Source organism: Oryzias melastigma, linkage group LG21 (genome assembly GCF_002922805.2).
Source record: "Oryzias melastigma strain HK-1 linkage group LG21, ASM292280v2, whole genome shotgun sequence".
NCBI classification, from domain to species: domain Eukaryota; kingdom Metazoa; phylum Chordata; class Actinopteri; order Beloniformes; family Adrianichthyidae; genus Oryzias; species Oryzias melastigma.
Window position 1 is genome coordinate 506,633 of NC_050532.1, and position 14,369 is coordinate 521,001.

A 14,369-nucleotide genomic window follows, 5' to 3' on the forward strand; every position below is an offset into this window, starting at 1 on the left:
AATATATATATATATATATTTCAGGTTATGTTTTTAATTACTCAAATAGTTAACTGCCCTGAAGATAAATGATATTATAATGTGCAATAAAAAATAATGATGAAAAATCACCTCAAAGGGAGAATTCATTTTTAACACAATATAGTGTCAAAAAACATTCTCAAGGTGTCAAAAAACAACACTTAGACTTTCCGTTAAGCAGAGTTTAAAAAGTTACACTTTCTATAGTGTCATTTTAACACTGGGCTGGTGAGAATTATATAAACACTTGCAAAGTGTTAAAACTAACTCTATTGGAGTTAATTATCCATCCATCCATCTTCTTGTCCGCTTCTTCCCTTTCGGGGTCGCGGGGTGCCGGAGCCTATCCCGGCTACTGAAGGGCGAAGGCGGGGTACACCCTGGACAGGTCGCCAGTCCGTCGCAGGGCTGGAGTTAATTAACATTACTGATTTTGCTGTGTAGTAATTCGTACGTCACACCTACAGGGTTTTTTGGACAACATTTTTTGTCGTTTGCTCCTAATTCGCCACACTGTGAATAAAGAATTAGTCTGAAGTGTAGCTTTAACATGTCCTCCATCATGTGACAACTGCAACAAGGACATGTCAAAAACATCAAAAACACAATCTTCATTGGAGTGGGTCTTTAAGATGCCCCTGTCTACCACTCTTGATGGGCTCTGACAAACCAAAAACTCGCAGCACCCGTATGGGTCAACCCCCCCCCCCATAGCCTCAATGTTCCAAACACTGAGGAGAGCGTTGTCATCATTTTCAAAGAAATCGTTTTTGTTAATCTTTAAACATTTACAAGATGGACCACTGGCATTCAATTTTCTGGAGCATCTGCCACAGAAATATCCTTTTCAATTCAATTATATTTATACAGCCCAACATCACCAAAACAATTGCTTTATCGTCCACGTGAAGGAAGGATCCTCTCCCAGGACGGACAGGTGATGTACCACAACTGTTAAAGAAGTCTTCCAGAGAGAGCTCGGAGTAGAGCCGCTTCTCCTCCGCATTAAGAGGAGCCAGTTGAGGTGACTCGAGCATCTGGTCCGGATGCCTCCTGGACCCCTCCCTGGAGAGGTGTTCCGGGCATGTCCCACTGGGCGGAGACCCCGGGGAAGACCCAGGACACGCTGGAGAGACTATGTTTCTCGGCTGGCCTGGGAACGCCTCGGGGTCCCCCCAGAAGAGCTGGAGGAAGTGGCCGGGGAGAGGGAAGTCTGAGCATCTTTGCTTAGACTGCTGGCCCCGCGACCTGGTCCTAGATGAGCAGAATAAGATGGATGGATAGATGGATGGATGAATGGATGGATGGATGGATAGATGAATGGATAGATGGGTTTGCCATTGAACACTGTTGGTTCGGGTGAAGGTAATCTGTTCAGTGATACGTGATCCGAGTAGTTCAGTAACATCTAGAGGGGAAGTTGACACACTTGTGTGAAATTGGTGATATGAGATTTGGGCTAACCTGGTTAGCATTAATAGAGCGGTCATCACTCCTCTATCATTTTATCTGCCACAGGCTTACAGTCTTGCTCTTACGGCCTCCACTTCTGTTTCTGATCTTTGAACTTCAAGTTCTTTTTCACTTTGTTCTTTGAGAGTTTGCGTTTTCTCAGTGTTTCCTCTCTTCTTGAACAATCTTGCATTGAGCTTCCTTTGCTGCAAGATCGGCAGCCATCTCAGGACGTTTTGATGCAAGAGGATGACGAACTGTGGCTGACATTTGACTGAGCAGCGGTAGAGCCATACATTGATGAGCTAAAGTCGTAAATATGATTGTGGCAAACGTGATTGTGATTATCTCCATCAATGCCTGTCAGGGTTTCGTCTATGACTTTGCTGATGTTATATCTTACAGCTTTAATCTTTTACCTTAAATTAGTTGTTATTATGCCGGTGAAAGTCAAACAGCACATGCTTCCACAGTAAAGAAAAGAGCAATCTAGTAACAAAAGAAATCACAGAAGATTTGACAGAAAGATTGCAAAAAAGGGGCAATGCCAAAAAGATGAGTAACTGTTTTTCATGTGAACATTTACAAAAAGTACACAGTGTGTCAATAGTGAGTTTAAATCTTTAAATATGTTTTTGTGGGGTAAAATCTGTGTATTTATATAGGAAATTTTTTTAATCTTTTTGGAAATAATATTGTGATTAGGTAAAAGCCAGACCTTTTTCCAAGACACATCATCTACGAATTGTTTCCAATAGTGAATAACACGCGTCAAAGTAACAATATCTTTCTGAAAAAGAGTGCTAATGTCACTATTTTTCTCTGGAACGAACAGTAAAACAGATTTTTCCAACAGTGAACAATGAAAGAGAAAGAATGAAAGGGATCAAGTCTAATGGTCAAATAACATACATATTCCAGGAGAGATTGCACCAAAAACTTATACGTAATCTCCAGGAGTAACTGGGATGTTACATTTTTCAAGAAAATCAGTGTAAGAATTGGAAGCTCATTAGTGTTAGAAAGTTGATCTACCAAACTGATATTGTTTTGATAAAAGTCTGTTTATTGTCTGTGGTGCAGTTTGAACGTCTCCCATTTTGAATTTATGCTGATTTCTTTTTGTTGTTATGATTTTCCAGACCAACCATTGCTGTCTCCTGTTAGTGGAGCTCACATGGAAATAGTGAAACTGTATTCTACAGTATAGTTGCAGGCTTGAGCTCTTATATGGCAGACAGTCAACATCATTTTAACAACACCCTAAACCAGCATGAGAGCTTACAGAATACACAGAAACAAGCAAAACACAATCTACATTTCCTTCTATGCTTTGGATGGCATAGCATAGCATGCGTATTTAAAAAAAAAAAATCACTCTTTCAAATTAAAATACATTCAGCTTTTTGGCAATATCAAAATAAAAGCTTTGTTGTGTTTACATAATGTATAAAACAAGAAACAATAGACGGACAAACCTTTACAATCAGGTTTACCGTCTCTGTCCAATTGGACTGTTAACAGTCTCATCTCTTGATTTTATTTCTACAACAGAAACCTATTTTTGATCTTCTGAACTTCAGAGTTTTATAGCAGGACCTTTTGGTGGACTAAAAAATAAAACTTTTCAGTTCAGCCTTTTTAACCCCCATCAGCTTTCATGCTTCATCAGCTGCTTGGTGGCTTTTTTTCTGCAGGTCTTTATTAACCCTCAAGAAATTCGTTCAATAAAAAAAAAACTCATAGCATCACTTACAATTTAATCAGTTTTTATTAGAAATTATGAATCTTGTTTACAAAGAAAAGCAGCAGCTCATAGAAATGATCTTTACTGAAACTTAAAGTACAAAGGAAGACTGTACTACATATTTAAAGTCCATTTTTAATTTATCCTAAAAATAATGTTGACAAATTATTATTTTTTTTCAATATGGCGACTTAAATATTGACATAATAAAAAAATAATTTAAAAAATGTTCCCACAATTTAATAATTTGTGGTCAAAATGTATTATTTTCTGAGCTCAAATTAGTATTTTGTGACTAGAAATAGGCTTTTCATTAGCTGCTTTGTGCCCACAAAAAAAAATGTTTTCTACCAAAAATGCTAATTATCACCTATAAAATGCGAGTTAGTGTCTAAAAAGGCTAATTAGTTTCCGTAAAGCGCTAATTAAAGCCCACAAGATGCTATCTAGAGCTCAAAAAATGCTAATTTATGCCTACAAAATGTGTAATAGTGCCCCAAAATACTAGATTGTGGCCACAAAATTCTAATTTGTGCCCTCAATTTCCCAATATTTGTACCAAAAATGATAACTATTACCTACAAATTGCTAATTAGTGCTTAAAAAGGTTAATCAGTACATAAAAAAAGCTAATTAAAGCTCACAAGATGCTAACTAGAGCAAAAAAAGGTACTAATTTGAGCTCACAAAATGTTTACTAGACCCCCAAAATGCTCATTTGTGCTCACAAAATTTCTTTTTTTTCAAAAATGCTAATTTATTTTCTAAGAAATGCTAATTAGTTCCTAAAAAATGAATCAGTGAAAAAAATTCTAATTAGTGCCCACAAAATGTTTACAAGAACCCCAAAAATACTAGTCTTTGGCCACAAAATACAAATTTTGTGCACCTCATATGTGAACTCAGCTGCCTTTGTGTGGTTTCTGATGTGATTTCCAGTCTTGGTACATATGAATTAACCCCGCCTTGCACACAAAGAGAATAATAGAACAGGACAGCAGATTATAAATGATTATTGATCGCAGTATGGGAAATTCATTATTAGAAGATATTGTTCAGACAGGAAGCTCCAGTTGTTGATTTGTAAAGTTGACTCCGACTTTAGGCCCTAAAGTGGGTCTTTGAGGGGTTTTTGATGCAAATCATTTTCATCAGAGAGTAACGACACAAGTGTTTGCTGTAAAGGCAGGATGAGAAATGTTTTTTACCTTTACAAATGGAGAAGTGGCTTTCATGCACTGCAATTGCAGGGCACATAGAAATAAGTAAAAAGTTCTTACCTCATCGACAGTTTCTTTAAATAAGCGGAAAAAAAATCTGCCAATGGGGTTAGAAATATTGTTTTACCGAAAATTCTTTTTTTAAGGGAACAAAATCTAGACAAGAGGATTTTGCTGTTGAAAAATGTTCTTAATAAGAGGATTTTTCTTGCATAACAGAAATTAAGAAAATTGTCCTTGACACAGAAATCTTTCCACTTTCTTAAATGTCGTTTTAACAGTGCAGTTGCATTACAGTAAACCTGTTCCATCCTGATCAGACTGCTTGATGTCAGCTGCATGTTTTGTGAAATCCTGTATGTTTTGCTTTGCAGATGGGAAGCTCCAGCGGGGGGTCGTCTTGTCCCTCCACGGGCTCGTTTGTCGCTTGGTTTGTGGATTCTGCAGACCCAACCGTCCCTGGACCTCTGACGGATGCATGTGAGCGCCACCGCACTGAAGCAAACAGGCTTTGAGTTTGTTGCAGCTTCTGACAGCCTTCAACACAAATGTGTTATTAGACTCTCAGACAGATGTAGGCATTCATACAAAAACATATGTGATGTGGCTGTATGCCACGGTTCTTCCATATGCATGAAAATCAGGTGTTTCATATCTAAAATAAGGTCTAGCAAACACAACAGTGCTCCTAGCATCTCCACCTGAAACTCATCACTGTTTTGTGAAAACAGGAAGGAAATTTTAGCAGAGATTAAAAAACAAACACAGTTCTGTACAGTTGGCAGACATCAATATAATTTATTCTAGTGTGGTGGGCCAGATTAAATGGTTTACCAGGCTGCATTTGGCCCCTGGGCTGAAGTTTTCCCACCCCTGGTCCAGACATTTCGGTGAACATAAGTCACTGGAGTGGGATCTCCCGGATCCTTTGATCGCTTTGATCTGGGGGATCCTGGAGTTGCGTCCTATGTGAACCTGTGTGGGGGGGGGTCTCTGATTTGGATAGATCTCCAAAAACCTGTTTCCCCACTTAAGTATTAAGCCAGTTTTTGATTTTGCATCCTATTTTAATTTTGCTTTTGTATTTTAAATTGTAAAATGTTTTTTAATGTAATTTACTCAACAAATAAAGAATGATTTAGTTTGATTTTTCATTGAAAAACATGATTAATTTTATTCTAATAACCATCCAATTTTCCTCATCAGAACATACCAGATTTAATAAAAAGTCTTTGTAAAATGTTCATATTCAATAGGTTTTTACTTATTTAAAATTGGTGACGTCATATTTGGTGTTACATTAAAATCCAGGGGACTAGATAGTCCGGCACTACAACATTTTTCTGTCCGTTAGAGAGTTGGGAGGAAATTCAGATAAAAGCTTTGTCACTGCTGCCCTTATTGGTGGATTCAGCTGATTTATGGTCAACCCTGTACGGGCACACAAAATATCAAGGTCATTAAAACCCGTATGAAATTGTTCACGCTTTATTTTTCCTCAGGCATGCTGTGGTCGACAGGTTGTAGTGAAGACTTAAAAATATGCTTTTATTTTAGATTTAGCAACTGTTTTAGTGTGTAAAAATGTATTTGGATCTTCAAAGTTTGATTGTTTTCTTTTATTTAGCAGCTCCACAATTTTTTTTCCAATTTTCTGAACGTTATTAATAACATATCACCTTTTACCAAAAGTCCCATTTTTTGCAATGTGACCATTTTATTCCTTAAAATGCAAAAATTTTGTGTTTTTTATTGTTTGTGGCTCCACAAATCTACAGACATCTAGAAGTAGTTAATGTCAGCTTTTCCCTCTTCTCTTTTTTATCAGCACCACTACAAGACTTTCCTGAGAAGAACCAGGGTGCAGCTAGTTCCAGTAAGACACCACTTCTCCTTCTGTCACCTCCTGAAACCTGCAGAGGAGACGATAGCACATTTCCCATAAAAAGCCCTCAGGGGACTTTCTCGAGAAGAAACGCCCTCAGACGGTGCCGGCCCGGCCTGCTGCAGACAGACTCGCACAGTCCTCCAAAACACACCGAAAAAGAAAGAAAAAGCGACAAATCTGAGAGAAATCAAAACATTTTCTTCAGCTCTGAAAAGGAGCCAAAGTCTCCTGGAGGTGGAAACCTCCTCCTACCGAGGAGCAGTCCAGTCCTTTCCAGGAGGCCCAGACCCCTCTCCTGGCATGGGAGGAGGAGTCCACCTGCAGATCCATCAAGGTACAAAAAGCCGTTCACTTTTACCTGCCGATCAGCTTTTCCATCAGGCACATTTCATGTAAACACCAGTATTGGGATTGGAAAACACGCTCTGTGAGTTTGAAAGGGTCTGGGTCTTTGAGCCCTGGTGGTCTCTCTGGGGGTTCAAAGGTCACATTAAACTTCTTAAAAAACATGAAAAACAAACAAAAAATTCACAATTGTAAAAATCTCTTACAATGGCTAAAACGTGTTTACCTTAAATAGATGTAAAAATTCAATATTTATCTGCAGCAACACTTTATAGATAATGAAGTTAGTTGCATTTACGAATCTTCAGTGATCTTCATTGATCTATGGATCTACAGTGATCTATAATGACCTACAGTGATCCATAGTGATCCACAGTGATCTTTAGTGATCTACAGTAATCTATGATGATCAACGATGATCTACAGCAATCTACAGTGATTTGCAGTGATCAATAGGGATCTACAATGATCTATGATAATCAATAGTGATTTACATTGATCTAGAGTGATCTATAGTGATCCACAGTAACCTATTATGATCAGCAATGATCTATAGTGAACTACAGTAATCTGTAGTGACCTACAGTATTCTATGATGATCAACAATGATCTATAGGTATCTACAGTGATCTATAGTAATTTATGATGATGATCAACAACAATCTACAATGATCTACAGCAATCTACAATGATTTGCAATGATATATAGTAATCTATAGTGACGTACAGTGATCTATAGAGATCTATAATGATCTGCAGTCATCTATGATTATTGATAATGATCTACAGTGATCTACAGTTATATATGATGATCAACAATGATCTATAGGGCTCTACAGTGATCTATAGTGATCTACAGTAAGCTTGATAAGCTTCTGCCTATTCCTCTTTTTTAATGGTTGTTTGTTATTTTATATTTTGTTAACTGTACAAATGGAACTAAACCATTAAAGAAACAACAGTGATTTTTAGTCATCGGCAGTTTTTATCAATCAATCAATCAAACTTTATTTGTTAAGCGCTTTTCATGTACTTTTGTACAGCCCAAAGTGCTTTACAAGTTAAAAACAAATCAAAAAGAAAAACACATGTCAGCAACAAAGCACAAGACAGAAATCGGAAATATCCACCCCATTTGGACAAGAACGGCATTTTGTTATAAACAAATAAAATCAAAACATCAATTAATCATTGGTTAAAACTAGACTAGCCACATCATTGAAATAACAAAATATTCAAACAATAAAAACTCTAAAAAAGTTTAAAATGAGTCAATAAAAGCTTTACTAAAAAGGTGTGTTTTTAATTTGTTTTTAAAAATCTCCACAGTTGTACAGGCTCTCAGATCCTCAGGCAGGCTATTCCACAGGCGAGGACCAAGACACTGAAAAGAAGCCTCGCCATAGGTCTTGGAGTTCTAGGGATGATTAATGTCGTAGAGCCTGAGGATCTGAGAGCTCTTGGTGGTTCATATGGACTAAGGAGATCTAGTAAATATAAAGGACCTGAACCATTAAGGCATTTAAAAACTAAAAGAATAATTTTAAAATCTATCCTAAAACTGACAGGCAGCCAGTGCAGGGATTTAAGGACAGGAGTGATATGAGCTCTTCTTCTGGTGTTGGTTAGGAGACGTGCAGCTGAATTTTGAATCAGTTGTAACTTGTTGACAGACTGCTTCGGAAGTCCAGTTAAAAGAGCATTACGATAATCTAGTCTTGAATTTATAAAAGCGTGGATTAAAATCTCAGCACTAGATCTTGTAAGGAAGAGTAGAACCTTGGTAATATTTTTTAAATGAAAGAATGCAGTCTTTGTTACATTTAAAACATGCTGCTTAAAATTGAGATCAGCATCAAAGACTACTCCAAGGTTTTTTGCTGAGCTTGTCACATCCATGCCAAAGTTTTGACATTTCAGTCTAGCTCTCTCTCTGTCTGCTTCCGGGCCAATGATCATTATCTCTGTTTTGTCTTTGTTAAGCTTTAAAAAATTTGCTGCCATCCAATCTTTGATATCATTAATGCAATTTATAAGTTTGTTTGTTGCAGTAGGTTCATCAGGAGACACGGCAACATAAAGCTGGGTGTCATCGGCGTAGCTATGGAAGTTAATGCCATGTCTCCTGATGATATTTCCAAATGGGAGCATATAAAGATTAAACAGAGTGGGGCCTAAAATGGATCCTTGTGGTATACCACAGGTCAATGGAAGGACTGAGGAAGATGTTTCATTGGAGCTAACAAAGAACGTTCTATTTGTTAAATAGGATTTCAGCCAGCTAAAAACAGTTCAAGTGAGACAACCATGTTACAGAGTCTTTTTAACAGAATTGAATGATCAACTGTGAGGTCAAGCAAGACTAAAACGGAAAGGTTTTTTCTGTCTGCATTCATCCTGAGATCACTGACCACCCTGACCAGAGCTGTTTCTGCATTTTACAATGATCTACAGTAATCTATAGATCACTATAGAGATCTATAGTGATCTATACTAATCCACAGTATTCTATGATGATCAACAATGTTCTACAGGGACCTACGGGGATCAACAGGGATTTACAGTGATCTATAGAGATCTATAATGATCTACACAGTCATCTAAATGGATTTACAGTGATCAATAGGGATCTACAGTAATATATGATGATCAGCAATAATCTATAGTGATCTACAGGTTAAATCTAAAGTTGGTTATGTTGGAGCTGTAAAATCTTTCTAGATTAAAATAATAGAATAAAAGCAGCATAGTGTTCATATTCTTTAATCTACTGGATTTACTGACTATGCACTTTGAAAAGTGTGTCCCCATTCCCATGGAACAAATTCAGAAATAAATTAATTGATCAAAAATGATTGATTAATGTTTGTTGTTGTTCCAGCTTGGACCTTCTCTCGTCTTCAGGCTCTGCATCATTGAAAGCCAGCAGTGCGGAGAATCTGGGATCCAAAGTGAGATCCAGCAGATGCACGTTCCTAGTCCAGGTGGATGAAGATCGGAACAGCATCAGCTCATCAGATCACAACAGCCTCCTCAGCAGCCACAGTCAGCCAGGATCGGTTGATGGGGACACCAGGCAGATCTTTGAGAGACTCGGGAATGAAGGTTTCAGATTTCTTCATTTAAATGAGTGCAAATTCACACTAACTGATTAAAATGGGTTTTCCAGAACCTTTTTGAAGGTCCGATCTTGATTCTATGATGCAGTGAGTTCAGATTTGACTTCAGTAAAATGTTACACAGAAACCATCCTTCTCTGAACTCAATCAAAACTGTGTTGAGCCTTTAAAGAAATCAGAATTTTAAATTAGATGAGGGCTGGAACTGTCAGCAGGTCTGTTGTTGTTGTTTTTTTTTTTTTTTTTTAATCTAAGAAGGTCTTGTTAGAGAAATACTGAGCTGCTTGCTTCAGTAATGACCTTTTAATAGCTGGTCTAAAATTCTGCGATTTCTGGAGGAAACAGATGCATAAGCTAAAATTATTTTAAGTCCGTTTTTATGTATTCATTGGTGATATTTTACATCTAGATATGTTAAACTAAATATATATGAAGCTGTCAGGGTTCACCAAACAAATATAACTCAGAAAGGCAACACAGTAACAGTAAAATATAACTGTTTGCTGGTAGAATTCTTCCTTATATTCTCTATTTTATCACAGTTTGACGTATAAACTGTAAAAGTAAAAAAACAACTACGAAAAAAGATACAAAGGAATACAACAAATGTTCAAAACAGTGTTTGAAATAAGAGTAACAGTTTTGTTGAAAACTTTTCTGATGGATCTGATGTATGAAGTGTGTGTGTTCTCATCAGACGGCTGCACGTCGTCGTCATGTGACAGAGAACGGGCTTTCAGCGGCGTCTCAGATTTTACTGCAGACATATTTAGGGCCTGCTGCGAGCTGGAAAAGGTGAGTTACCTGAACGGAAGTTTGTGTTTTATTCAGCTGTATGAGGGTAAATATGCAGAAAAACAATGAAGTGTTCACACAACCTGGATATCAGAAACATTGTGTCCTAGTAAAGTAATGGATCTGTCTAAAGTTGCCAACAAATGAGACATGACAGCAAGTTTAGCTTCATGCAGGACAAAGTCCTTTTAAAGATTTACAAAGACTAAGCAGGACAATTTCATTTAAAAAATAAGAATGTTTGGTGATTATATATGGCTTCATGGTGGTGCAGTAGTTAACTCTCTCACCTTACAGCGAGAAGAGCTTAATCTGAAAATAATTGGTCACTTAAACAGCCCTACAGTACAACTTCAATAGAATTAAGAATGTTTAACAATTGGTTTGTTTAGAGTGAATAATCAGAAAGAAAAATTCTTAATCATAAAGTCCACATGTAATATGTGAGGAACACGAACAAAACAAAAACTGATGCAGCTTCAAGAACAGCTGGTGCTCCACGGTCTTTGTCTCTTTAAAAAATATATATATTGCACATTTTTATTGATTTCATCAAAGCATTTAAAATTGATATAATCCTAAAAAAGTTTAACTTTGTTTCAAATGTTTTTGTTGTTAAAAAAACACGTTTTAACATAAAGATGTTTGACTTAATTCTCAGTGCTCTAACAGCCGTTTTGACTATGTGTGCAGGAAAATGCTCATTTCATCGTGGTGGACATGCTCATGGAGGTTCTGGAAGGAGCAAAGTGGACTCTAAGCTTTGATCAGAGGACAGCCCTGATGGAGAAGCACCAAAACACAGAACAAGACCCGCAGAACCACACAAGCTCTGCACAGCACTGTCCACCACACAAACAGAACTGTAGAACACACAGACACACACAGGACCGCAGCAAACATGACGGAGAACCAGAGAGACCGTCCGGAGATCAGCCCACAGAGGGAAAAGATGACAGAGAATCCAGGAAAATGAAACCAGAACAGCCTAAAATGTGCTCAGTCCTCTCCACTGACAGCGGATTTGAAGGTAAACGGATCATTTAAGTTTAAACTTGGCTGAAAATTCCTCACAAGTTCTGTAGATTACCTTTTTCAATGAAAAGTTTTAAAGACGGTCATTAGAAATGCTGTAAAATCTCACTAAATATTTCACTCAAAAGATGTACATCATTGTAGCTGCCAGCAGGGGGCAGCAGATACTAATATTAAACACACTTCTGTATTTGAAAGACTTTTAATAGTGAAAATTTAGTGAAAAATGGTCCATTAATATACTATTAAAGATTTAGTCTAAACACATAGATAAAGAACTTGGTACTCTATCATGAAAACAGCTTATAAACTGACAGATTAGTCAGGAAAAGTCTTATTTTCTGAACACGTTTTCATTTCAGACTGTGGATTAGACATAACTGCGACGTCAACAGAGTCTGACAGAAAGTAAGGCAAATGTTTAGTCCCTGTAAACGTGTCGTACCCGAACTGACACCCTGTTGAGTGTTTGCGATGTCCCCCACAGCAGTGCAGAGTATCTGGCCCAGCGGCTGGTCTCCCAGTTCAAGAGGAAATGGCTCCCAGCACACAAACTCTGGAGAGGTCGACAAAGTCTCCGCAGCTCCCTCCAGGAGGTGAGAAAAACTGCAACGGCCTAAACGGGTTTGGGTATGAAGGTCTTTTGCTGCAGGATGAGGTTATTTTCAACATCAATAATGAGTTTGTCACTACGGAGTAGAAAAAGAAAGAAAATAATAAAATAGGAGACAACGACCTGCACAGTCACCACCAGGGAAGCTTTTGTTATTGATTTTAAATGGTATCAAATATTAAATGACAGCCTGAATGCGTTACACATTGCTATGCAGTATGTCATGATTTTTCCTCATGTTGTCATGTAGTTGTGCAAATGCAAACGAAGAGACTAAACAATTTTATGAAAAAGCTTTAATAAAGTAAAAAACAAAGAGTAAACAAGTCTAAGCCAATGACAAGACAGACGATTTGACAAAAAAAAAAAAAAAAAAAGAAACTAAGGCTGTTGTCGCTGTTGTCTTTAGATGGATATAAAATATTTAATAAAAAGCTAAAATCAAACAAGTAAATGTTTCTAAAAACAACCCAAAGAAGAAAAACATCAGCACTGAACTAAAGGCAAAACAATTCACAAACTTTACACATGCACTCATATTTAATCAGATGCATATGTGCATCACTAGGCATCAAAAGGTTCAAAGTATTTTCAGATGACTTTTCCAATTTTAATTAAATCCCTAAACTATTTTCAATTGATCCCAACATTTGGCCATTTATAAAAAGTTATAAAAATGGATTAGATATATTGATAAGTGTGATAAAAAACAATGACTAACAATGCAAGGTTTCATTTAAGTGCTCATAAAATTCTCTATCTTTAACACCAAGACTTTTAGAATGTAACGTCTGCTGTTTGAAGGCCACCGTTTGGTTTTGAATTGCAAAATAATTTTATAACAATCAAACTTATTCTGAGACACAAAAACGTTAAAGTCCCCTCCGATGAAAATCCTGTTTTTGAGTTTTTAACATGCCTGTGTGGCATTTTTCTTCTGAAAGAGATCAAATGTAATAAGAAATCATTTTGTTTTTTCATTTCCGAGTATTTCTCATTTTAAATCAATCAAACTGGCTTGGACAGACTCTGTTTGAATGAATGATCTTCTTTCCAGGCTTCAGATCAACATGAAAAATGGCTTTTTAATACATTTACATTATGTGATTTTTCTTTTTAAACGTCCTAATCATAATTAAAACACAACTTGAAATGTTTTTTTCAATAAAAAAATGTCATAGGGGGACTTAAAGTGGTTCTTAAATCATCTTAATAAATAAAAGGAAACTCAAAGAACTTTACGTTTCTACCCCTCATCTAATCTAATGCTTTAAAAGTTTGCTGTTAAAATAATTCAACATTTTACCTTTAAAGTTATCTGGTTCTAACTGTGAGCAGATGTTGTTTCCAAAGTGGAAATCTCTAAGAAATGTAAGGATAAATGTGCCTAAATGGGAGTAAATGGTGAAAACTTCATTGCTTGTATTTATATGTGTTGCACTTTTTAAACTGAGATTTTTATGTGAGAAACAGTAGAAAAAGAAGAATCCTGTAAACCCTTCATGATATCACCTCTCCTGACCTTCCTGTCTGTCCCTGTAGCTCCCAGGCACTGAAGGAGTGGTGAGCAGCAGAGGCAGCCTGGCAGAGGAGATCCAGATGAGGACCAGGATGAGAGGATCTCTGACGTGGGCTCCACCGTGTTTCCAGATCATCTTCACTCTTCATCCAGCACACAGGTCTTCCTCCTGTCTGAGCAGACTTTGATCCAGCTAAAGTCCAGCATTTCATTCTAGTCTTTGTCTGGTCCAGACGCAGTGAAATGGTGGCTTTGCAGAACTTCCTGTGCGCGGGTTGTGGGACAGAAGTGGAGCCCAGTGAGTATGAGCAGCAAAAATGAAATTCACAGCTCTCATGGATTTGAAATACTGCCTCCTACAGGAAGCTGTTGTAACTGCATGTAACGGTGGAGATGGATGTCAGAAAACTAAACCAAACATTTCAATAAATCAAACAAAGTCTGAGCACAACAGTCAGGCTATCCTCACAGAAACTACAGAAAAATGAGAAGTGCTCTTTAAAACATTAAAATACCGGAAATGTAGGAAAAAAAACTGCAGCTCCAGAGCCAAATGTGGCTCTTAGGCTGAAACAAAATACTTTTAAACTTTTTAAGTAGCAACTGTAAAGGGAA

At 37.2% G+C, this 14,369-nt stretch overlaps 1 protein-coding gene across 3 annotated transcripts in view; it reads left to right on the forward strand.

The window, feature by feature from the left end:
- rubcnl (rubicon like autophagy enhancer) overlaps positions 1–14,369 on the forward strand; it is a 22,862-nt gene that overhangs the window by 1,791 nt on the left and 6,702 nt on the right. For all 3 annotated transcript variants that reach the window (XM_036209777.1, XM_024286872.2, XM_036209778.1), the window contains 9 exons: positions 4,815–4,920; positions 6,269–6,662; positions 9,555–9,778; positions 10,490–10,587; positions 11,281–11,617; positions 11,985–12,030; positions 12,110–12,218; positions 13,778–13,914; positions 13,988–14,052. In XM_036209777.1, the coding sequence (XP_036065670.1) occupies positions 4,815–4,920; positions 6,269–6,662; positions 9,555–9,778; positions 10,490–10,587; positions 11,281–11,617; positions 11,985–12,030; positions 12,110–12,218; positions 13,778–13,914; positions 13,988–14,052 (1,516 nt within the window). The remainder of the gene's footprint in view (positions 1–4,814; positions 4,921–6,268; positions 6,663–9,554; positions 9,779–10,489; positions 10,588–11,280; positions 11,618–11,984; positions 12,031–12,109; positions 12,219–13,777; positions 13,915–13,987; positions 14,053–14,369) is intronic.